At 48.1% G+C, this 23,520-nt stretch overlaps 6 protein-coding genes across 6 annotated transcripts; 1 reads left to right on the forward strand and 5 right to left on the reverse strand.

The window, feature by feature from the left end:
• Positions 1-354: 354 nt before the first annotated feature.
• On the reverse strand, positions 355-3,681 carry LOC128296728 (vam6/Vps39-like protein). Its single transcript, XM_053032208.1, has 7 exons — positions 3,532-3,681; positions 3,172-3,449; positions 2,885-3,088; positions 2,260-2,799; positions 1,273-2,180; positions 1,050-1,195; positions 355-983 (listed from the first exon to the last, which is right to left on the reverse strand). Exons 1-7 carry the CDS (start codon positions 3,599-3,601, stop codon positions 427-429), a joined length of 2,703 nt encoding a protein of 900 aa, XP_052888168.1. The 5' UTR covers positions 3,602-3,681; the 3' UTR covers positions 355-426.
• Positions 3,682-3,966: 285 nt separating this feature from the next.
• On the reverse strand, positions 3,967-7,391 carry LOC128310779 (probable methylmalonate-semialdehyde dehydrogenase [acylating], mitochondrial). The gene is made up of 5 exons (XM_053047498.1): positions 7,265-7,391; positions 6,875-7,032; positions 5,652-5,855; positions 5,416-5,569; positions 3,967-5,341 (listed from the first exon to the last, which is right to left on the reverse strand). The coding sequence occupies exons 2-5, from the start codon at positions 6,902-6,904 to the stop codon at positions 4,164-4,166; spliced, it is 1,566 nt and encodes a 521-aa protein (XP_052903458.1). The 5' UTR covers positions 6,905-7,032; positions 7,265-7,391; the 3' UTR covers positions 3,967-4,163.
• A 195-nt stretch (positions 7,392-7,586) lies between these two features.
• LOC128310780 (glutaredoxin-related protein 5, mitochondrial) lies at positions 7,587-8,251 on the reverse strand. Its single transcript, XM_053047499.1, has 2 exons — positions 7,961-8,251; positions 7,587-7,894 (listed from the first exon to the last, which is right to left on the reverse strand). Exons 1-2 carry the CDS (start codon positions 8,229-8,231, stop codon positions 7,728-7,730), a joined length of 438 nt encoding a protein of 145 aa, XP_052903459.1. The 5' UTR covers positions 8,232-8,251; the 3' UTR covers positions 7,587-7,727.
• A 117-nt stretch (positions 8,252-8,368) lies between these two features.
• LOC128298597 (serine/threonine-protein phosphatase 4 regulatory subunit 2) lies at positions 8,369-11,129 on the forward strand. Its single transcript, XM_053034367.1, has 3 exons — positions 8,369-8,696; positions 8,791-8,979; positions 9,539-11,129. Exons 1-3 carry the CDS (start codon positions 8,483-8,485, stop codon positions 10,954-10,956), a joined length of 1,821 nt encoding a protein of 606 aa, XP_052890327.1. The 5' UTR covers positions 8,369-8,482; the 3' UTR covers positions 10,957-11,129.
• On the reverse strand, positions 9,068-23,242 carry LOC128298598 (probable 4-coumarate--CoA ligase 1). The gene is made up of 7 exons (XM_053034368.1): positions 22,986-23,242; positions 22,268-22,484; positions 22,034-22,197; positions 21,767-21,953; positions 21,587-21,698; positions 11,148-11,700; positions 9,068-9,435 (listed from the first exon to the last, which is right to left on the reverse strand). Exons 1-7 carry the CDS (start codon positions 23,208-23,210, stop codon positions 9,145-9,147), a joined length of 1,749 nt encoding a protein of 582 aa, XP_052890328.1. The 5' UTR covers positions 23,211-23,242; the 3' UTR covers positions 9,068-9,144.
• Positions 12,397-20,685, reverse strand: LOC128298596 (eukaryotic translation initiation factor 4 gamma 1). Its single transcript, XM_053034364.1, has 4 exons — positions 20,564-20,685; positions 19,677-20,173; positions 14,895-19,554; positions 12,397-14,795 (listed from the first exon to the last, which is right to left on the reverse strand). Exons 2-4 carry the CDS (start codon positions 20,100-20,102, stop codon positions 13,366-13,368), a joined length of 6,516 nt encoding a protein of 2,171 aa, XP_052890324.1. The 5' UTR covers positions 20,103-20,173; positions 20,564-20,685; the 3' UTR covers positions 12,397-13,365.
• Positions 23,243-23,520: the final 278 nt, after the last annotated feature.

A 23,520-nucleotide genomic window follows, 5' to 3' on the forward strand; every position in this document is an offset into this window, starting at 1 on the left:
GTTGGGTGCGTTCATCAGGAAATTCTCAAAGTATTCCTAAAGGTCCTCGTATGTATAAGATGACGAAGGAGTGCTAGGCCAATAATCTGTGCTAGGAATTTTATGATGAACTCACTACAACGTAACGAATTAGAGTTTTGCTTACGTAGAATAACTCTGTCATTAGAATGACACCGGACAACCCATCCATATGAACGTCCATATGCGTCCACTAGGAAGGCCAGATAATCATCTTGAGTGCAATCTTGCGAGAGCGCTGAACGTCTGGAATCTTTAATGTTCTCCCGCAACAGACCAAAAGTGATCACAGCGCTTGATAAGGAGTGAGTCTTTTATAGCGATTGGGTATGATTTTATTGGCGTATCAATATATCAATACATTTCTAGCTTTGTTAATTTAATTTCATAAGCTCCCGTTCAACCCGTTTAACTAAACATTCGATCTTGGCAGGAAAAGTGTACGATAACACCATCCGGCAGACGCACGAACGCACTTTGGTTACTAAACTTTTTCTTACAAACGGCGCACACGCTCAAATCGGTCACCAGGAAGTGTTTCGATTCGCACAGCATCTTCTGCTCCATTATTTGCAAATGTTCCGCATAGTACAGACCCTTCAATACCTGAGCCCGCTGTTTCTTCTCGAGGTAGAACTTTAGCGAGTTCTCCAGAAAGTGCTTAATGCGTACCAATGGAATACTGTCCGGCAGGATCTGGAGCGCTGTGTAGGGGTTAATTTTTTCCGCATGTTTCTCGAGTATGTTTACGACCATATCGTGATCCGGTACGAGACAGCGTGGATGCAGCGGAACGTCACTGTACGGCGGTGCAGTCGGTGGTGTAAGAATGATTTTCATCAGCGTCACGTAGACATCACAGTTGTGTGGATCGTTCACATCATACACGTCGTCACAGTAAGCAAGTCCCTTCTCAAAATCGCCCAATATTTGCACAAAAATAGCCAGCGCTTTCTCGTGCTTTCCTGCAATGCACAATAAGACACAGTGTTTGCTTAAAGTGACAAACTTCGCTATGTGAAGGTTCTTACCTAACCGCCCTAAAATAATGGCACGCTCCTCGAACATGTCCGTGTACGGAAATTCGCCCAAAACTTTCTCCGCATGGTAGTATTTAGACTTCTTGAGAAAAGTTAACAATTTACCTCGTATTTCCGTAAGCGTCTCTTGCTTTTGGCTGCAAACAAAACAGAGCATTACAATGCGATGCGACAGTCGCTTCAACTCAAACAACCAGGCTCAGTTCATACTAACGTGTTGGTTTCGATATCCTTATCATTCTTTAGCGTGATTATCTTTTCCCGATACTGCTGAATAAGAATGTTATGGAAGAGCGCTTTCTCTTCGTTCCACACATTAATAATATGCTCCAGATAGCGGATTACCAGTGTCCGATGATCCTTTAGCAGATAATCGAGCACTTCGGCTCGTGGGAGATTCTTCACCTCCGGCATTTCTTCGGTGAACACCTTCAGTCCATCTTCAGGATGGTTCTGCAACACCCAACCGGAAAATTCAAAGATAAGCTGCTTGAAATCGGACCCTAGCTGCTGCAGATATTGCACCGTACGATCATGGCCATACAGTGGCGAACCGGGAACTTCCGCCTGCGTGTGTAGCAGCTGCAGGGCACGCTTGTGTTGGCCCTTGGTTTGATACAGAATAATCAGTTCAACGTACTTTTCGTGCTTTTTCAACACCCGTTCGGATTCCTCCAGATAGCAGTGGTTCATCCGTAGCACGGGTGCGATCAACGAATCGTTCGTTAGTAGATAGCATTTCAACAGCGTCGTATCGATAATAGCTAGCAGCGCCGTCATATTTTTGTCCACCGGTCCATCCGCACTCGACTTACTGCCCAATACGCGCAAAGGGAACCGTTTATCGGTAAGATATTCGATCAAGGCGAGGATTGCATTTTCCAGCTCCTTCTCGTCCAGCACAGGTGCCGGTTTGTCCGAGTACTGGCTCAACTTGTTTTTGCCACTGTCCGGCAGGAGGTCCGGAAACAAACGTATCACATCGATCGGATCGGTATCGAGCTTCCCAAACTGTTGCATCGACTCGCTGAAGTGTTTGTTCACGAACAAATTGTACGCGTGCCGGGTGCGAATTTCGTTTATCTTGCTCACCTTAAATTCGGGACTTTCGTCAGATATTTGCTGGAAGAGTGAAATAGTACCAATTACTCTCGACCTTGGTGTGTTTATTATATCCGTCATTTCTTCTCCAAGTACTAACCGTCAATTTTAAGGCCAGCTGAAAATTCTCCTCTTGCAGCAGGTGTTCTCTCTGTTTGGAAATATCTACAGCCTGAATACACCACAAATGTGACACGGAAGCCGCATACAACAGTCCCTGTTTGCCGCGCACCAGAAACCTTGCCTTTTGCAGCTGTGGAATGTTTTGTATCAATGTACCCTTCTCCTGGACGTTATCGAACACGCGCACCTCGATGGCATCGTTTATTAGCCCAACTGCGTACGGTTCGTCCCATGCCAGACACTGGAACGGTTCACTCCAGATCAGTGACTTTAGGTTCATGGACCGTTTGTCCGCTTCAGCCTTTACGGCCAACGCTTCCGTTGGTTTCACCGAGCCGGACATACTGTTCGGACCATCGCGATCATCGACCCGGTACTTTTCGGTGTAAATTGTGATCAGAAACTCATCTTTCACCACCGCAAACACACTGTCCTCGATCAGCGTAATGCACGGTTCGATCGTTTTGGACGAACTCGTGGGAAAGAGATCAACTTTGCGGGGCTGTGATGCTGACATCTAGTAAAGATTAGTAAACACAGTAAAAATGTATGCGCAAAACCTCTCCGAATCACCACTTCCCAGCAATATACCCGTTACTTACATCATACAACACGTACTCCGTCTTGTACCCGACACAAATGAAGTTGTTGTTCCACGCCACCGTCTTCGGGACATCGTTTAAATCGATCTCACTATCAAGGGTGAGCAGTTGATCCTGTTTCCAGTAATAACACTGCAGCTTTCGCTTCACGGCCACACACACGCGACAAACGATTTTAATTTCGCTCGTTAAAGATTTCGATCGCTAAAAGGGATTGAGTTACACTCTTGAACAGTGGGTGACTGATGGTGGATGACTGATTCTGGTGGATTGCCGGCCTAACTCACCTTGATGTCCAGCGCGAACACATTCGCTCCCTTCGTCCGCAGGGCCGAATGGATCAGCGGAAATCCGTGGCGGCTGAAATCGTTCACGTTCAGCAATCCATCTGTCAGACTGAACATCAGCGTATACTCCGGAATTACCTCGATTTGGGTGATCGGCTTTTTGCTAAAGTTTTTATCGTACTGCAGCAACTGTAGATCGAGCTTATTTGTTTCCGCGTTCGGCTCAAACGAGTACATCAGCAGGTGTCCCTGTCTGGTGCCGAGTATGAGTTTGTTATCTGTAAGCAGTTGATGGGGATGGGGCGTCAAGTGAGTCACTGGTACTAGTGGCACAGTGCGTTTGCCTCGTTTCCGCCTTACCAAAGCCCGCCATCGATTCAATTTGCACGGAGATTTTCTCCGGCGGATACACAATGTAAGCTTCATGCATATTTGCGATCGCGGAAGGTTGAATTCACACGAAAAAACTACGATTTGTCGTCCTCCCGGAAAATGCACACAATCGATCAGTTGATGTTATTGTTTTGATGCTGGCGAAGTGTCTGATTTGACAGCAGCATGCAACGCATGTTGCAACATTGCATGCAACAGCTGCATTAATGCAATTGTGTACTAAATTTATGCACACGCTTTCGTACGCAACCCGGCATTCCGATAGATCAATCCTTAGACCCAGATAATTCGGCACTCTCCGAGTGGAAAAGACTTTCCACGCACAGGGGTTTAAGCAGGAGTCTCATAACTCGTCGGAGAAAAAACAAACAAACAATAAATATATACGCTTCAGCATTATTATGAGCAAAGCATTGTAGGCATCTTTATTCCACTAGTTTGATTTGTTTTATAAAAACTAATCATTTTAAATGCACTTTATCTGGAAGACGTTCTTTGTCGCTGTCGTTATCGGGCTCGGGGCATTGCGGTACTTGCGTTGTGCCGTTTTTGATGATAATGGCACACAAAACACAACCTACACGTAATACGTTTTACCTTTACTTCATCGTTGGCATGGCAACGGCTGCCTTGGTATGGCTCACATCACCCTCACGCCACAGCTGCGTAACGGTTTTGGTCTGCGTGTAGAACTTGATGCCTTGCTTGCCGTAAAAGTGACAATCGCCCAGGAAACTGCCCCGACTGCCAGTGAACGAGAACATTGGCAACGGTACCGGAATCGGCACGTTCACACCAACCTGTCCGACATCGATATCGTTCACGAACTTGCGCGCCGTTGCACCGTTTGTAGTGAAAATGGCCGTTCCATTGCCGTACGGGTTGTTGTTGATCAACTCGATCGCTTCATCGATCGTATCGACGGACAGACACACCAGTACCGGGCCAAAGATTTCCTCCGTGTAGCACTTCATGTTTGGCTTCGCGTCACTGATAATGGTTGGTCCGACAAAGTTACCCTTCTCGAACGCGTCCACCTTAATGTCCCGTCCATCCAGCACAATCTTCGCACCTTCCTTGGCACCCGACTCTACCAACTCGTGGATGCGCTGTTTCGACTGCGGGGAAATGACCGGTCCGAGATCCGTACCGGGTACGTGACCCGCATTGACCTTCAGCTTGCGTGCGCGCTCCGCCAGATCGGGAATCCAGTTCTTTGCCTCACCAACAAACACAGCCGTCGAGAGGGCCATACAGCGTTGTCCGGCCGCACCGAACGCAGCACCAGCCAGCTGATTGAGTGTGTTCTCCTTGTTAGCATCAGCCATAATGACGCCATGGTTCTTTGCACCCATATTACACTGCACGCGCTTACCATTGCGGCCCGCACGCTCGTAAATGTACTTGCCCGCCTGATCGGAACCAACGAACGAAACCGCCCGAATGTCCGGATTGTCGCAAACAAAGTTCACCGCATCATGTGCACCGTGAATCACATTCACGACACCGGGCGGACAGCCCGCCTCGTTTAACATCTCCATCAGCAGCATCGTCGCTCCAGGGACGCGTTCCGAAGGTTTGATTATGCTCGTATTACCGCACGTAATAGCGACCGGGAACATCCACAGCGGAATCATGGCTGGGAAATTGAACGGGGCAATACCGGCCGTTACGCCCAGCGGCAGTGTGTACGAGTACGTGTCCATATCCTTGGCAATGTTTGGCACAGTTTCACCCATCTGCAGTGACGTGATGCTGCAGCAATGCTCTACAACCTCTGTGAATTGAAGAGGGGGGAAATGAAGCCGTTGAAGTGCTACGCAAATAACGCAAAGATGTGCGATCACTTACGCAGTCCACGTAGAACGTCTCCCTCGGCATCGATCAGTGTTTTGCCCTGCTCCTTGGTGATGTTTTTGGCCAGCTCCGACATGTTGTTGCGGATAATGTGCTGCAGTTTGAACATTACCTGCTGTCTGCTCAGGATGGACGATTGGCGCCAGGTCTGTCCATTAAGAGAACAATAAAAAAACATGACGATCTCTTGTTGCAAACGATATTAATATTTGGAGGATTGCAGTACGTACCTTGAATGCCTTCTTGGAGGATTCCACAGCAGTTTGCATCTCGTCCTGGGTGCACTTGGGAACACGCGTTACCACCTCGTTCGTGGCAGGATCATGCAGATCGATCCAATCGTTCGTCTTCGACTCGACGAACTTGCCATCGATGAACATCTTCGTGGTTGGCACGGAGGCTGTACTGTAGCCACGTTGCAGAACATTGCGGCACTGTTTCAACAAAGTTTAAGAAATTACAGGTAATGTTAATAAAAAGCACCAAAGATTGACCTTCAATGCTGTCTTGCATAAATAAATCTTTATTGCTTCCATAGCATTTCATTATGAAATTTTTCACCAAATTTAAATTTTAAATGTAGCGATCGATACGATCGTCTGCGCGCCTTTGATTCAGCGTCATTATTCTAAACAGAGTGTTTCGATTTAAAAAGGTCTTAGATTTAGGTGGCAGAAGACCCTTCAGGTTGTAGAGATCATTAGAATGACCCTGCCGATACCCTTCTCCAACGAAACACTAGGGACATAAGGGATGACCAATTGAAATTCATTAGCAGGTCGGAGGCGATCGCAACTCGCTACGTTGATGTGTTAGTTCAACCTTTATCGCGCATTTCTCGTCCGCTTCTTTCACACATACTGGATTGCATATCACCTTTAGCAAAATTATACGTCACCAAGTTCCAAATGCCTTCCGCCGTCTTCCTCCGAAACTTGTACTAAATACGCACGATTTTTGGTTACGTCTACACCATGTGATGATGCGTAGGTATCACCAACCCCCTCCTCTCGATATCATACGATATATATATTTATAAATCAGTGCTGATAATGAAGCTTTTATTAAAAAGCCCAGACAAAACATCCCATCAAGAGTTGAGATACAGGCACGCTGGCACGACGGGGCACACTGGCAAGCAAATGGGGTACGTCTGCTGTTAGCTGTACAAGTCGTATGATTTCACTTTGTATCTCTCGGAAAGGCGTAGTAAGCAAACACGTGGGTCAATAATCGCCGAAACCCAGCGGTGTACGTAGGCAATGGGACCGATTGACCTTGAAATACTTCCTTCTATAAATACGAATATTAATAGCCGAGCAATTCGCACCAATCTTTGTGTTATGCAATCGATATTAAACAAACACGCGTTGGTCCATCAAAGTAGGCTACTGGCTACTGGATAACACGCAAAACGCTGTGTGGAAAAGTGCCAAAATTCAGTTTATCTTACCTCGTTAGCAACAAGTCGCAGAAGAGCCATTTTGCTAAAAACAGACACACCTCTCAGGTTCCACTCGGTTCCACAATTATCAGCTACAACGACGACGGAGCTATGGTCGGCGCAATGTCCCGCAAACACGTTCTGTCGGGTCACCGGATCTAAAATAACTGAATCGAAACCCGAACGGATAATGCGACGGCTGCAAGAAAACACACCAGTGACAGACCCCCGAGTTTTAATGAACTTGAATTTGTTGCTATAGCGCGTGTGTTTGTATGTCGAACAATATCATCAGCAACAGCGCACTCGCGCCCGGCACCCAGCGGCCGGCATCGACAGATCGCGGCCGCGATGATTTACGCACACAGCCACTCACTTAAGCACATTGTGAATACTTACATTGTTTCAACAGTTTACGCGAGCTGTCGCACACACAGATGAAACCTAATTCGTTCGTATGAGCGGTTGCCGTGCGATTCGGCAATAACGATCTCACACTCTGCTATTCCGCGGTTTGCGGCCTTTACTTCCTTGATAAGCTACAATATAACCGGTGCTGTACGTCACATCATGCTTACATTAAGCATGACATGCTTAGGAAAGGGTGCAAAAAAGCATCATACTACGACCAGGCGGTTATCGCAAGCCACGCGTTGATACAGCAACATTTCCACCTGATATGCAATCATGGTTGAAAGTGAAGTTACCCAACGAAACGGGAACGCATTGTTTCTTATTTCGACATTACTTTCCTATTTCACTTGCCGAGGACTAGGGGTGCCAGTAGTTATTGCTTTCAAGACAAGATTTGTTTTATTGCCGCACGATCCCAACACACTTCGTTATATTCCTACGTTACTTTCTACTTCTCGGCCTCCTTTGCCAAAGCACTCTCAATGCCAGCTTTTTTCAACTCGTCGATTAACTCGCCGTTCTGGTGCATTTGCAGCAGGATATCGCATCCGCCCACGAACTCTCCGTTGATGAAAACCTGCGGAATAGTGGGCCAGTTCGAAAAGTCCTTAATGCCTGGAAATAAGGAGCAGTTTACATCGGTTATTTTCGAACTCAATAACTACTGATCGACTATCTTACCTTGTCGGAGCGCTTCATTTTGCAGTACGTCGTGACTGTCGTATTTAACCGAATGCATCCGCAAAATCTGTACCACTGCATTGCTGAATCCGCATCGCGGTGCATCCGGGTTGCCTTTCATGAAAATTACCACTTTGCTGTTGTTCACTAGTTTCTCTACTTCTTTCCCATCTGTCGCCTGTGTACTGAAGCTCCTAGCCGCCGCCTGTATACGACCGGCACCATTGTATTTCAACAGATTTTGTGCAAAATTTCGCGCTAGGACGTTCATTTCGTGTTGTTTTGACTGGTTGTTTGTTATCTAACACCAAGCTAACTATAGCGCGCCTGTCATGAACTACCTTGGTCGACCTGTCAAACATCTGCTGTCGCTCGACAGGCGTCTCGATTATCCGGGCACCCGGCCGAACGAGCGCTTGGTTTGGTAGCGGAAAGAGGGTAAAAAGAAAGATTGACACACGCAGTTTAGGTGCATCTTTGTCAGTCGTTTTCGCAGTTCTTGTTAAGCGCAAAAAGTTTTCAATGACGATGGAAAATCAGGAAGAAATATTGATGCTGCTAGAGCGTTTCACCAAATCGAAACAAAAGGACATCCCGCGGGAACTCGAGGACTATCTGAACTTTGTCGCTCGCACGGGCGATACACTGTACCGTTGGGTGCTAGTGAAGCCGCTTTTCCGGGAAAAGCTGGTCAATGTAATTACTGACTTTCATCACAGCACACCTAGCATTGCAGGTAAACCTATAAGTGTATGACACGTGCACGCTGCACTGCACGTTTCAATATATAACCCATTCGAATAATTATCTCCATTTTCTTTATCTCACAGATATTCCTCAATGTCCCAATGTGGATCCGTTCAACTTCGAAAGGATGAAGCGGGCGCTGCTGGACCGGTTGGATTCGTTCAATTCGGCTCCCTTCACGGTGCAACGCATCTGCGAACTGCTTACGGAACCGCGCAAACAGTACACACGGATTGATAAGTTCATGCGAGCTGTGGAAAAGAATATTTTAGGTAAGTTGTGGCCGAAACCGACGTCATACATCAAGCGAAAAGCGGAGTACACCGCAAATCTAGTAGTTATTGGCAAAAAAGAAAACAAAATGGACTACTTTATTTCTGTACAAGTGAGGAGTTGATAGCCTGTTACCGTGCTGCTTGTAACCGTGATTAGCGTGTTCAATCTTCGAACTGAGCTGCCATCATGTGTAGCTGCTGCCGAATGACTTTGCCAGCCGCATTGCGTGGAATTTCCTTGACGAATATTACACCACCGGCCAGCTGTTTGTATTTGACGACTCGTCCCTTTACGTGGTCCTGCACCTCTTTCTCGTTCAGATCGGTACCCGGCCTAACGACGACAAAGGCACGCGGAAGTTCGCCTGCCGTTTCATCCGGCACACCAGCAACCGCCACGTCGCTAACTTCCGGTAGTTCGAGAATAATATTTTCCAGCTCTGTTGGAGACACCTGTTCGAAGGAAGAGTAGGGAATCATTGTCATCACCTTTTGCAGGCGGATCGGGGTCTCTTTTTTCATTATCTCATATGAAACAAATTGTTATCCTTTGCAGTGGTTAGCACGCAGGAACCGGGTCGCCGTCGGAGTGATAGCGAAAATGGCGATTCCCTCGATTCGATCGTGAACGGTGATCTGGAAGTGAACGTTGATATCGAAATGGACAACGAGCAATTCCATCTGGAAGCGGATGCACTGCTACCGGACTCGAGCGACCCAGTCAGTTCGCTGCACAGCTCCCTTGCGGATGTTGGCTCTTCGCAGCGCGCCGACGAAGACAATGAACTGAACGGTGGACGAGTTGTTGGCGCCTTCATGCACAACGATGCGGGAAATCAAATCGCTAAGGGTGGATTAAACTCCGATGGACATCAGGATGTTATTGATACGAATGAAAATGCCACGGATGGAGATATAGCAGCACCCCTCCTGGAAGCTTCCCTTGAATCATCGTCCACTGGGACGGACACAACCGAACCGACCAGAAAGGAGGATAATATTGACAAAAAAACCCTGCAAGAGGCAACTCCTTGCGATGAGGAAGTTGCTAATACGGAAGCACCCGTACAAACGGATCGGGAAGAAGAAATTACGACTGCAAGGGACGCTTTAACAGAGGCAGATAAACCACACGAAGATTCAGCAGTGCCCGAAACAAAAGAAAATGTGGAAAAGGCAAAGAAAGTAGATGAAATTAAATCTCAGCCAAGTTCAGTTGCAGTTGGCAAAGATGAGGAGGACACTACGGCTCAGGAAAACGATGAGCCGAAAGCTAAAATGTTGAAGTACGACGAAGATCCACTTCCGGCCAAGGCGATCTCATGCACCAGTGTTATCAAGGCAGATGTTCATGCTTCCGATGACAGTGAGTCATTATCGATACAGCAGGAAAGTACGCGAGCGGTTGAGGAAAAAGTTGAAGCATCAAGCCCGGAGAAATCAACGTTTGCAACGGACGAAACGGTCAAAGACAACGCCACCATTGAAAGCAGTTCCATTGTTTCGGTGGAACAAACACTCACAGCTAGTGGTGATGGGGAATCAGATAGTGTTGTCACCAAGGAAAGTAGTAAAACCGATGACGATGATCGTAAAGAACATTCCAAGAGTGATGAGGCTGAGCCAACGGAATCATCCCCAACTACCGTTTCTGAGCCAACAGTGGAGATACCTCAGGAAATAGATGCAACCGCGCATACTTCCACAAACGCAGCCGAAATGGAAGCTGTCTGTGTAGAACCAACGATACAGGTTGCAGCAGATGACCGCACGACTGCACAGGAACTAGAAATGGAACTGGCTACGGTAGCCGCTGCGGCTGCCGCATCGGCAGTTACACCCTCGGAGATTGTGGTAGAAGAGGTAGATATGACTGGCGAAGCAGCAGCAACGGAAATGACAGATGTAGACACAAAAGCGGACGACAATGTGATGGACATTGACGAATCAAGCGTTGAGATGATGGATCAGTAGATTTGAGGGCGATTCAGACCTTCAGACCGCGTTTCTGTATCACCAGGAGCAAACCGCTCTCGTGTTGGCACCTCGGTTGAGACGAGACTGCCGCTGTCTGCTCGTCTGTTGTATTAATGCTAATCTTAATGGATCGATTTTTTAAAGGACAAATAAACTAAAACACCACTAGACGCTTATCGCTCGCTTACCTGGTTTCCTTTCACCTTAATCAACTCCTTCGTCCGATCGACGATGAAAAAGAATCCTTCCTTGTCGTAATAGGCGACATCTCCGGTACGTAGGAAACCATTCTCAACCAGCGTTTCCTTGGTGGCGGCTTCATTGTTCAAATAGCCTTTCATAATTTGTGGCCCACGCAGGTATAACTCTCCGGTCTGATGCGGCCCAAGATTGCTACCATCGGTGAGCGATACGATCTTTGCCTCTGTGTTGGGATACAGCTGACCACACGTGCCGACCTTCGACTGATCGTAACGATGTGGTGTACAGAGCGTAACCGGTGAACTTTCCGTCATGCCATAGCCCTGCGCAATATCAACGTCTCGTCCAACCTTGGTACGGAATTTCTCTTGCAGCTGCAACGAGGCCGGTGCAGCTCCGACCAGCACAGATTCTACACACGACAGAAGCTCGGGAGTCACCTTTGGATGTGTGGCAAGGAAGAGCAGTAACGATGGTACCACAAACAGAAACTGGGGACGGAACTCCGCTAGACATTGGATGTAATCGTCCGGAATGAATCTACAGGGTATATAATACGTTCATGAGTTGGAGAAGGTCTTCCTTGAAACCAACACCAAAGGGGCGCATAACTCGAACATCATCGAATGATGTCTTGATGGAAAATATGAATGTCTTATTATTATGTACATTTTCGTTCAACAATGTACCATAACTCATTGAATGGGTTCCTCTCCACCCCTCACAAATGGTTTAATCGTTTGGAGGTCACTTGATAAGCAATTGTTTCTAGTAGTTGGTCTGTGAAAGCCGTACCCACAGGCCTGAATGAACAGAAAATTGTGACCATACAGACGTCTTATAAAAAAATGTTAGACCATTGTAACATATTTTAACCAAAAGTGGTGATCACAGAGTACGATCACTGACATCGGCTTCAACATTTCAGTATCTCCGAACATCACATAAAAATGTGTGGACAGCAAAATGGGAATTCTACTGAGAAGATCCCACATTTCTATATTGGTGAACCATCACAATCAACTAATGAATAACATTTTGATCCCTACAAGTATAAATGCAACCACGAACATGTTTTTCCCTTTGTGTCTAGGCGTTGAATTTTGAAACAACTCAAAAATGTTTGTTGTAGGCACTGGCGCCTCACAACTCTTGCTGATATTCCAACCCATCCCCACACCCACATGTTCGTGCAGCATTTACAGTGCCAGTAACAAAGATGAGTTGTTTTTTTGTGTGGTTCACCAGATACTTTATTCGATAATTATTTATAAATATATATATTTATGCATGTAAATAAATGTTGATCTTAACGGTATCCATATTTATTAATTATAGTTTATGGTTTAAATCATTACTTGTGTGTTTATGCAATTTGAGAGGGTGTGTTCTAGTCTTCTTTGTTTGCTGATGATCTGCTCCGTGTATGCGTGGTGTGTGCTTGTGTGCGCCTACATATCTCCATAGAGACGGCGCCAAAGAGGATTTGCGGATCCTAGAATGCGCGTGTATGCTCGGGAGGAGAGACCTCATCGTAACAGACTAATTCGTAGTACATATTGTTTGCAGCATAAACAATATGTTTTGCACCAGCAGCATCATTTTATCAATCATTATCAAGCGAGCACGGTGTCCGATGGATGGGAGAAAACGCCGAGAGGATTTCGATTGTTTGTTTGCAGCAGCTCAGTTGTTGAATCCATCTCACATTTCCTATCCACCCCTCTTAACACCGGCATAGGCACCGCACGACACACACACACGCACGCACACAACAAAAAAGAGCACACCTCGTGGGATCTACTACTTGTACACTAAACACTGTTTCCACTCGCTTCTGCTTGCGATTCTTGTTTGTTTTACTATGCGCAAAAACATTTTCCCATTTTCATCTTCCGTGCGCCCATTTCTTGTCCTCACTCCCCTCCTAGCTCATGGGCATATGGGAGGAGGAGGTACTATAATCGAATATGTACTTGATAGTAATAGTAGTTGTGGGGTACTGTGTGTTTGGGTTTTGGGTGTATTTCTGTGTGTTTCTGTATTGTATAAAAAGACGAATCGTACCATCATCACGGATCGCAAATGGAGCGACACACAGAACCAAAATCAAAGCGAAGTGGCCAGAAAACGGAGCTGCTCCTTTTCATCCCTTGGGCCACCCCCATCATTCGCTCCTGCTATCTATTATTCCCTCACCAGAACTTAATTAGTTTCATTGCTATCGCTTGCTACTTCCTCACCGTCGCTGTCGGCTTCACACAAACCCACGAAGAACTGTTTGGTCGATTGAACACAGACGCCCCGGCCTTCCTGTTCGTGGTCGCTTTTCTCCACTAACCAAAGCTTGAAACCGTCCAAGATGACGCCCAGTTCGTGCAGCTGGTCGAAGATCACGTTCAGCAGCTTCGGCGGATGCTGCAATTCTACCATCAGCAGTTGGATCGCGAACAGTGCCTCCAGCTCGCGCTCAGCCTTCCCGCAGAGGTATCGTTGCAGCAGCATGTGCCACTGTCTCAACTTTAAAAGGTCGAGCTTCATGTTGTTAATGCAGATCTCTAACACGACCCTCGTCAGTGTGCGGATGACCTCGATCGAGTCGACCTGCTCTTCGGTGACGTACGCGTCAATAAATTTGAAGATTTCCTCGTTCGGTGCATCGTTCTGCATTAGCCGCCGAATGTTCGGCCCCAGCGAGTTCAGATGGCCATGCTTGGCATCGGCCAAAGGTTGCTTGACCGCCGACTTCTCATTGGAAGAATTGATAGATTCCCTAAAATCGAGCGGATCCTCTGCCCACAGCTTTGCGGTCGCATCTTTGCCGTGGATGTTTTCGTACTTCTTCTGGATTTCCGACAGCATTTTCCAATGGTACTCACTCTCGTGTTCGCAAATGCTTAGCGCGAGCTGCCGCATATCCTGCAGCGAGAAAAGCCCCTGGTGGAGTAGAGGTACGAAAAAATCCGCAAGATACACAAACAGGTAGGGCACATCGCATAGCAAGCTTTGAACATTTGGCTGCATCAAATCCTTAAAAATGTATTGTAATTCCGTACGATCGATCTTCTTAAACCGCAGCATTTGCAAGATTTGTTCCGCTGTCGCTTCACGCAGGGGGCCTGATGCATCGAGATTTTGAGTCACTAGTTGATTCGCCACGGTGTAGAAATAGCTTGGCGAGCTACGGTCCGCAGTAAAATCTTTAACTAGCTCCTTTATCTGTTTTACCCATTGCTCGCCGAATGCTTCGTTACTTTCAGCATTGCGAAGGCCTCCCTCACTGCCTGTTGGCGTCGCTGGCGCAGGTACCGTCGTTGACGATGACGATGATGGCGTTGGAGGTATTTGCAGTTGGTGGTAAAATTGCCCCGAAGTGGAGGAAGATTGTCCCATTCGATTCATCCGCGGTGGTTGCTGCAACTGGTTGTTGGATCCTCTGTTTTGCATCGGTGGACCCATCTTGCCAATGTTTCTTTCCCATTCACGGTCCATACCACCACCACCGGAAGAAGAGGAAGGCTCCCGAGATGATCGGGGATAGCGATCCTCGTTTTGACTGCTGCTGCTACCATACCGTCCATAACGATCCCGTTCGGCTGTTTTTACATGGTACGGTTCCTTATTGGAACCACGGTCTCGGTCCCGATCTCGGTCCCGGTCGCGATCTCGGTCCCGGTCGCGGTCGCGATCCCTATCCCGATCCCGATCTCGGTCTCGGTCCCGGTCCCGATCACGATCCCTTTCTCGATCACGATCTCGATCGCGATTGCGGTCGTGATCCCGATCACGCTCATTACTATCGCGATCCGTTAACGCGCTCGATGACGGCGTCGTACATTCTTCATTACTCAGCTCGGTATACATGTTGGTTTTCCACTGCTGGTAATTGGATGCCCTGCCCAGCTGCGTTGTATCAACGTTCACTGTCACTGGCAGCTTCTTTGGATCTATAGCGAACGAACGATTACTGCTACGGTTGTTGGAGACAGACAGGAATCCTTCTTCGTCTTTCTGCAATCGTCTGTTGGTGGTACCGCCGCTACCGCCACCGATACTGCCCCGTCCAAAGCTGCCTTGGTTGTAACCCGAGGCACCACTGCCACTAGATGACTTCCCGTACAACGTACCTCCACCGCTTCGGGAAGCTCCTCCGGAACGTCCCGCATTACTGCCGCCGCCGCCACCGGAGAATCCGCCACCGCTGTCTTTGGTCGGCATGAAGTTCAGCATGTTGATACGGTTCTGCTCCGATTCTGCCTCACGGGCAATCTGAGAGATCGTTTTGGGATTGAGCTCCTGGCGACGCGGCACCCAGTTGTTCTTGCGCAGATCGATCACGTCCTGGATCATAAAGCGAATCCGACTGCTAATCTTGAACTTTTCGAACTGCTTAACGATGTTCTCCAGCTTTTTGAAGTAGTCTTCCAGCGGGGATTTGCGTGTCTTCTGCTCCTTGTCATCTACCATCTTGGAATCGTGTGTCAGCTCCAGCTTTGCACCAACCGTCGTCAACAGCTTGCACAGACACTCCATCGACGCTTCGTAATACTCCTCGGGCTTCGTGGGCAGCAGCGTATCAAAACATGTCAACATGATCTTGTTCTGCAGTAGCCCCTCCTTGTATAGCTCGCCAATGAACCGCACCATACCTACAGCCCTCCGCCGCACCTTCAGTTCGTCCTCCTCGAGCTGTTCATTCAACTCCTCGAACTCTTCCTTAGTCAAGTTTTTACTATTCTCCAGTTTCGTCCGACGCTCACGGACGGCAGTAGCTTGATCTTTGCGCCGCTCCATGAACTCGTTTTCACACCGCTTCAAAATGTTCGGAAGGAAGGACTTATCGTTCGACACAACGCCAATCGAACCGATTTCGCGGCACATCTTTGCGTACGCCTCGGAAAAATTCGGCTCCGAGATAGCTTTCTCGAACACAAGCTTAATACACCCATCGAACTGTTCCTTCGTCTTTATACAAAGCATTTTAACTTGCTCTACCAGCTTTGTAAAATTTTCTGGCGTCAATTTGTTTAGGATGCTACGCATATTTCGCAACAGCTTCTCCGTTTCGTCCTGTTCGGTGTTATCGTTTTTCATTAGCTGACTCGGCTTCCAGGCGTTGGCGCTTGAGTTTAGCTTCACCTCCTCGTTCAGCTGCAGGTTCAGTTTGATGATCTTCGATCCGGTTTTGCTCAAGCCCTGCTGCGAATGTTTATTCGGCTGGGCACCGCCACCGGACTGGTTGCCACCCCCACTCGCATTTCCCTGCTGCGAAGAACGTTTCGCCACGTACGGTGGCCGCACCGGGTTGTGGTGCATCATGCCACCACCGCTCTTCATAAAGTTCGGTAGCAGCGAATATTCATTGCCCTTTATATTGCTACTGTATGCATTGCCACCGCCACCTCCTCCATAGTTCGTTCGCACGAGCAGGCTCTCCAGGTTGTTCGGCAAGTTGGGTGGCTTGTCGTTTTCCGGAGCAATATTTTTCAACATCAATAGCTGATCGCGCGTATACTTTTTCTTACCGGTCGGATTCTCGGGACTCCATTGATCCGGATCATACGGGATCAGCGTTATTGACTTGCTTTTCTTTACCGCCGGCAAGAGTGGGGCCGTGCTGCCGGCGTTTGGACCAACCTGTTTCGCTTTCGATTGCCCACCACCTGCTGGTGCCGGTGCCGTTGTCGTTGTTGTGATCGTCGTCGTCGTCGTCGTCGTCGCCGCCGTTCGGGACGATTCTTCCTGCTTACTCTCATCGACTACAGGTACCGATGAGACAAGTTTCGCCTCAGCATCAGATGCAACTGACGGATGCTCTGTAACTACGTTACGGTTGTCGTCCAAACTACCGCTGGCAGCATTGATCGTGGGCGCTGCCACACTGTTGGACGTGACCACATCACTACTATTACTGCTGCTTTGAGCGTTCATGGTACGGTCATTTGGGACGATTTTATCAGTCTCGCCGCCTTGGTGCTGTTCCTTTTTCTGCGGTTCGCGATCTTCGCTGGTTGCCTTCGGCATCATACCGGTCGCTTTTACATTATCAACCGACGGTGTGGCTCCCTTACCGTCGACGTCTACCGAGCTTAAGTGTCTGGTGTAATCCACATTGTTATTATTAATATAATCATTATCTAGATGCTTAACGCTAGGTTCCTTATTTAAAAAGTTCACTTGCTGTATAGCAGCAGTGGAGGGCGCTTCAACCGCCGGTTCCGCACTCATATTGTTGGCAGTTGTAGTTATCGCATCGGATATCGTCGCAGCTGCCCGATCCGTCTCGTCCGAGGCAACACCAGCGTCAGCACCAACACTAACAGCATGGATATGTTCTGCCTCATTCATTTGGCCATCGGCCGCCGCTACCTGTTCCGCTACATTGGCGCTCTGCTGCGACGCCATCACCTTTTCATCCTGGACAATATTCAAATTCGCTACGCTTTCAACGAGCTGATCAGCGGTATCATCGGTATTTTGATCGCTAATCATTTCGATGGCATTGTTTTCACTCGACCGCTGTTGAGGCACGTTCGCATTCTGGGTGTCTTCTTGTTCCGCCGTATCCATAGCACGCTCGTCCAATTTACTCGCCGGCATTTTGACATCTGATAAACCATCCGAATCTCTTCTTTCCGCCGAGTCTGGGCTACTCTCAGTGGGCACGCTGTTGATACTGCCACTATTACCACTTTCCACCGCAGCGACAGCAACTGAGGAAGGAACAACCGGTGGAGGAGCTTGCAGTAAGCCGCTCGTGGTGGTGTTGTTGCTGCTGCTGTTGCCGGTATAAACGAATGGTTCGGCATCCGAAGATAGGTTCGATTCAGTGACGGATTTTTCCGAGATCGTACGGAATCGTCGATCATTGGGTGCAACAACGGCACCGATCGATGGAGGTGGCTCTGTCATGTAGTTGGCCCCGACTACCTGATTGTGATGATGGTGGAGATGGTGCGAATGTTGCTGCACAACGATCGACGCTGCACTGTGCTGCGGTGGTGGAAGTGCACCAGTAGGCATCATGTCATTTTCCACAATCACTGCACCAGAGTGGTTGGGAGGAACGGAAGAGGCTGCTGCTGCCGCTGCCTGTGCATTAACCTGTGCCTGAGCATGTGCTGCTGCCGCTGCTGCTGCTGCTGCTGCTTGAGCGGCGGCCACTGCCTGCTGGGACTGCTGCATTACATATGAATGCTGCTGCTGCTGTTGCTGCTGCTGATGTTGATGTTGCAGATGTTGTTGATGATGCGGATGCCTTGGATGTTGGTGATGGTGCTGCTGTTGCTGCTGGTGGTGATGATGCATCTGTGGGTGTTGCTGATGCTGTTGGTGCTGCTGTTGCTGATGGTGGTAATGATGGATCTGTTGTTGTTGCTTCGCGTGCGGATGTTGCTGCTGCTGCTGCTGCGAATGGTACATTGCTCCGTCAGGGATTTGCTTCTTCTTTTTAATGTACGAGTTGGGTATCTCTACCGAGGGTCCATCGGACATGGCGGACACGACGGGTGTACCCGTGACCGTTGTCATATCATTTGCCAGATGCGGCGGTAAATGAGGCGGAGGGTGCGAGTGATTCATCATCTTCAGTCCCCCGCTGACGTACATATCGTGTGGGTGTGACGGTCCTCCCGGAACGACAGCTTGCTGCTGCTGCGGTGGCGGTGGAACCTGCTGCTGGTGGTTTGGAACACGGCCTAGATCATGCCCGGCTAAAAGCATCTGAGGAGGCGGTTGATGATGATGATGTTGCTGTGGTGGCATTTGACTCACCAACGGCGGAGGAACCACCATTTCTTGGCCCGATTGTTGTGGCGGATAGTCCGAATAATCCTGCGAATCTCCCATGTGCGATGCCGTAGTGACGGGCTGTGCTACCGGCGCCGTTGGTCCCGGTGCTCCGGCAGAAGAAACTGCGGTCGAGGCAGCGGTAGCAGGGGCAGAATTTCCGCCCCCAGCGGCACTACCACTCGAACTCGTATCGTTGAACATGTTTTCTAAAATATCCTCGTTGGTGCTGGGATCGATGATGCGAAGGGCGTGCTTACGCTTTTCCCGCTTTGCTGGTTGCTTGGTCGGTTCGTTAGGTCCACCGGGACCCATGCCCACCATACCTACACCCACACCACCCCCGGCGCCCGGTTGCATGTGGGGTGGCGGAGCGGCAATTAGATTCGACATCTGCGAATAGGAAGTATGCGGTTGCGATGAAACGACTGCCACTTGGCCCGCCGTTCCTGCTTGCGGATGTTGCTCCAAAGACGCCACATGCGTAGCGGCTACTTGTTGCGGAGCCTGCGGTGGATGCATATGCTGCATCATTTCGTGTGTCACCTGCATCGGTGACGGCTGCTGATTCGAGTGAGCATGCTGATGCAGCGGCACTTGCGAGATCTATTGAGGAAGGAAGCATATGTCGTTAGCGACGGCAAAGAACGCGAGAGATAGATCTCGAAGGAGTTTTCGCTCGTTTACCTAGCTACGCTGCGATGCGCTTTATGCTTACACATACTTACATTTACTAAATTGTTTTCCCCTCCCTGTTGACGGCGACCACCAGCCGCCTGTGGGTACAGCATGTACTGTGGATACAGCACTTGCAAATTGCTCATATTTCCCCATGGACCCGGTATTCGTGGCACTGGCTGTACCATGCTAAAGGTCATTTGCATCTGGGGGTACGGGATCTGCATCGCACCCCGTGGCCGCGCAGATTGACCTCCGCCCGTACCGCGAAACACGGGTTGCGGCGTGTACAGCGCATTTTGCTGTTGTTGATTCATCATCGCTGCTTGCTGCGATGTGAGTTTCATATCGGCCTGCTGTTGCTGCTGCTGCTGCTGCTGCTGTTGCTGCTGCTGCTGCTGCTGGGACGTGGGGGTCCCCGATGCCATGTTACGTATGACCGTACCGGGTGGCAACGGCCCTCCTCCGCTTTGCATTTTGTATTTCCGAACGTCACACCAGACAGAGCATACTTCTTTGCTTGTCACGCGGAAGTTTCATTGAAACACTGCAAAATAATAATTGACACACACATCCATCCATGAGGGCAATGAGGGTTGATTTTTCCCCACCCCCCATTACACACATGGTAGGAATTGGCGACAGGGAGGAAACGGTTTGATCAGTTCATGTTGGCACTTTCTTCTTCCACCGATTCTTCTTTTTGCACTTCTTTCCCCGCTTCTTCGTCATCTAAGATGATGAAGCGTCTGCAGAGGAAGAGTGCAATGCGAGATTGGGTGGATTCGCGGACTTTTCCCCGGCTTAGTTCGTTCGCGGCGGTGGCGGCGGCGACACGTTACCACCAAAAAAAATCGCACACGCACGCATGGGCTCAGGGCACAAATAACAAACAAAAAGAAAAAAAGAAGAAACTATTGCCTTCGTTTGCTCTTACCTAGCCTAACTGGAATCGTGTTAATCCCATTGGTAATGAACAGTTGTGAAGCCGGACCGAGACACCGCACCGTAAAAGTGCCAGTCGTCGTCACGGAAGGAGAAAATAGAAGCAAATATAGGTTATCTGACTGTGAACCAACCAGGCACCTGCTGCTGCTGCTGCTGCTACTGCTACTGCCAGCTAGCTGCCTGCGGAGCCCTTTTCGTCTCCGGAATCGTCGGTCGGTGGTGACGTCGTAAAGCACCAGTGCAATCCGCGCAGATCTGCTTCCGTAACGCGGCAATTGTACGCGTTCGTGTTCGATTTTTCAGCAACGTTTTCGTGTGAGGCAATTATTTTCACCACAAATTCATCCCGTTCAGTAAAAAAAATTAGGCCGTGGAACGGTTTGACAGCTAGTGACGTTTAACGAAATCGATTGATTACGTAAAAAATGCCCGTGTCGTACTGGCAACACTGCATGCACTGGCAGCACGGAAAGTACTGATTGTGAATTAGCTGTAGGGCGCGCTCGGGTGAAATTGAGCACAAAATTGCACTTGGAAAATCTCACTGATTGCTTGCAATTTTTTGATTGATATGTGGAATGTCTAAACCGGGTAAATTTCATCTCAAAAATATTTTTGTAACGGTCACTGTGATGCATCTTTGAATTTGACTAACCTTCAGCTGACCTCAAGGGGTAAATGTCGATCCTTTTTTTGATACAAAACGCGTTTAGTACGTCAAGTTGAGTACTGCACGGGATTTTAAATGAGCTGGTCTGTTTTGATCTGTGGTTAAATGTGGTTGTAAAAATTGTTTTTTACCAAAAAATACGTTTCTTTTTGATATTATTTTTGATATGTGGCTGTTCCATTTTTTGTATTAATTTGTAGCACGTGACCGGGAACAGTTGACAGAAAAACTTGACAGAAATATAAAAGTATAATCGCAAAAATACGGCGTTGAAGTTGGGAACTTAAAATAAGTGATATGAAAGGGATGAAATGTAAAGAATATAAAAATAGTAATACATACCTGGGAATTGACACAACGTGATTTTTGGTCTTCAGCACGGAATGCAGAATACCATTCAATCCATAAATGTGGAAGTATGGTGGAATGGTCAAGATAGTGTCCTTCTTATCGACTGTAATCATAGGACACGAAATAGAAATAAATGCCGGTACAGCTTAACAGCCGGTCGGTAAGACTTACTATACTCCGGTTGATAATATTTGGATATGGAAGGGTGGGATCCTTGTGCTAGATTTGCGACAAGGTTGTAATGCGACAGTTCCACACCCTTCGGCATTCCCGTAGTACCGGACGAGTATGGTAGAATGGCCGTTTTATGACAATCGATTTCGGGAAGTTCACAACGATGATTTTCTTTCAGAAATTGCTAAGATATAAGCGGCCATTAAAGTCGTTCTGATGTTAGATGTTTGTTCACTTCGGACGCAAACTACCAAAAAAACCTACCTCGAATCCGTAGATGTTCTTATCGAGATCATGCGTTCCCCCGATGCAGATGGTTCCTTTGTAGTGTTTCACTTTGGATTTAAACATCTCCGCAACCGGCAGCAACATCGGCAGGGTGACAATGGTCGACACACCGGCATTTTCAAACTGGCGACATATTTCCTCTGCAGAAGGGGAACATTGAAAATGATTCGTCAAACCAGCAAGGAAATCCTGGCGAAGCGATATACTCACCCGCCGTGTACAAGGGATTGGCGAACGTGACGGATAAACCTGCCAACAATCCACCGTGCAGTGCCGGGACGAACTCTGGTATGTTCGGAAGCAGCAGTCCCAAAACATCGTTACTGCGCATGGCACAGCCCTTCTGCGATAGCAAACCACGCGCCATCCGTTTTGTCATCTCGTAAGTCATCCCGTATGTGTACGATCGTTTCGTAGCTCCGCATGTCTTCAGGGGAGGAAAAAACGAATAATTCAAACCGAACGAAACATAAACCCTTTTGCAACAGGCTGCTACTGTACGATCGAGTTGGAAAACATGTGGGTGCCGATGTGCATCCCTGCATAATTTGTTTGTAATCACGTTTCGCGCACATTATCTTCAACTCGCATCAAGTGATCGTGAAGCCTCCATCCGTGACAGTTTCCCCTTTCGTTCCCTTGATAAGGATCTGGGCCAAAGTACAAACTGGGCTTGCCTCCGGCGATGATTGAACACGGACCAAAATACAAACGGCTTATCAAAGCTTATCATATTCTAAAATGACCCACTAACAACGTTGTTGGGGGGGCTTTTCGGTAGTTGTCGACAATTTCCTCGAAAGATTATTTTTTCACAATCATCACTTCCACGAGTACACGCTTATTTCCGTGCGATAATGTGGGTAGGTGTATTCTTTTGCACAACATTATTAACCATATAGTTTTTGGACGGGATACGTTTACTTACAACGGCCGGTTTGTCTGCCCACTTCTCGTAACCTTCAAATATATACTCTGTTATATTCTTTACAGGGATGTCCACGTTGCCGAAGGGCGATTGAACTATGTTCCGTTCGTGGCTCAAGTGACGGCGATGCACTACTCCACTAGCGGCGTGTCGGATGGTCCTCTCAAACACAACGCCGCTACCAAACCGGCACGGAGCGGTGGATGTAAGAATTCGTGAAATCATCGTGTACAACGTAGTGTGTTGGCACAGGCAGAATTTCAATAATTTTGATCGATTGCACAGACTTTCTGAACTGTAGCGAAGCTTTTCGTCAACTGATTGGCTGATTATTGCCAGCTGGAAGCTTCGTTTCGATCTCACTGCCAGACCTTGATTACCGACGATGCAGTTCCGTTATCAATCAGCGAGTGTTAGCGGTATGTATGTGTTCCAACACCAAACTCACACCGTAGTAGATTAGAAATCTTCGAATGGAGCAGAAGTTTAGGAACTGATTATCTGTTCAATCGACAATCTAACTTTTTGACAGGAC

The sequence above is a fragment of the Anopheles moucheti genome, chromosome 2 (assembly GCF_943734755.1).
Source record: "Anopheles moucheti chromosome 2, idAnoMoucSN_F20_07, whole genome shotgun sequence".
Lineage (NCBI taxonomy): Eukaryota > Metazoa > Arthropoda > Insecta > Diptera > Culicidae > Anopheles > Anopheles moucheti.

Bases quoted from the DNA above. Each gene is read 5' to 3' on its own strand.
- LOC128310780 (XM_053047499.1), bottom strand. From the start codon at position 8,231: ATGAACGTCCTAGCGCGAAATTTTGCACAAAATCTGTTGAAATACAAT. The intron at 7,895-7,960 runs GTAAGATAGTCG...CCTTATTTCCAG, and splicing joins AAATGAAGCGCTCCGACAAG to GCATTAAGGACTTTTCGAAC.
- LOC128310779 (XM_053047498.1), bottom strand. From the start codon at position 6,904: ATGGCTCTTCTGCGACTTGTTGCTAACGAG. The intron at 5,570-5,651 runs GTACGTACTGCA...CTTAATGGACAG, and splicing joins CCTCCAAGAAGGCATTCAAG to ACCTGGCGCCAATCGTCCAT. The intron at 5,342-5,415 runs GTAAGTGATCGC...TTCAATTCACAG, and splicing joins AGACGTTCTACGTGGACTGC to AGGTTGTAGAGCATTGCTGC.
- LOC128298596 (XM_053034364.1), bottom strand. From the start codon at position 20,102: ATGCAAAGCGGAGGAGGGCCGTTGCCACCCGGTACGGTCATACGTAAC. The intron at 19,555-19,676 runs GTAAGTATGTGT...CTTCCTCAATAG, and splicing joins GGGAAAACAATTTAGTAAAT to ATCTCGCAAGTGCCGCTGCA. The intron at 14,796-14,894 runs GTGATCGGGACC...ATCGGGACCGAG, and splicing joins TCGTGATCGAGAAAGGGATC to ACCGTGGTTCCAATAAGGAA.
- LOC128298597 (XM_053034367.1), top strand. From the start codon at position 8,483: ATGACGATGGAAAATCAGGAAGAAATATTGATGCTGCTAGAGCGTTTC. The intron at 8,697-8,790 runs GTAAACCTATAA...TTTATCTCACAG, and splicing joins CAGCACACCTAGCATTGCAG to ATATTCCTCAATGTCCCAAT. The intron at 8,980-9,538 runs GTAAGTTGTGGC...TATCCTTTGCAG, and splicing joins TGTGGAAAAGAATATTTTAG to TGGTTAGCACGCAGGAACCG.
- LOC128296728 (XM_053032208.1), bottom strand. From the start codon at position 3,601: ATGCATGAAGCTTACATTGTGTATCCGCCGGAGAAAATCTCCGTGCAA. The intron at 3,089-3,171 runs GTGAGTTAGGCC...AATCCCTTTTAG, and splicing joins TGTTCGCGCTGGACATCAAG to CGATCGAAATCTTTAACGAG. The intron at 1,196-1,272 runs GTTAGTATGAAC...TTTTGTTTGCAG, and splicing joins AAGGATATCGAAACCAACAC to CCAAAAGCAAGAGACGCTTA.
- LOC128298598 (XM_053034368.1), bottom strand. From the start codon at position 23,210: ATGATTTCACGAATTCTTACATCCACCGCTCCGTGCCGGTTTGGTAGC. The intron at 21,954-22,033 runs GTAGGTTTTTTT...CTTATATCTTAG, and splicing joins AGAACATCTACGGATTCGAG to CAATTTCTGAAAGAAAATCA. The intron at 21,699-21,766 runs GTAAGTCTTACC...CTATGATTACAG, and splicing joins ATATTATCAACCGGAGTATA to TCGATAAGAAGGACACTATC.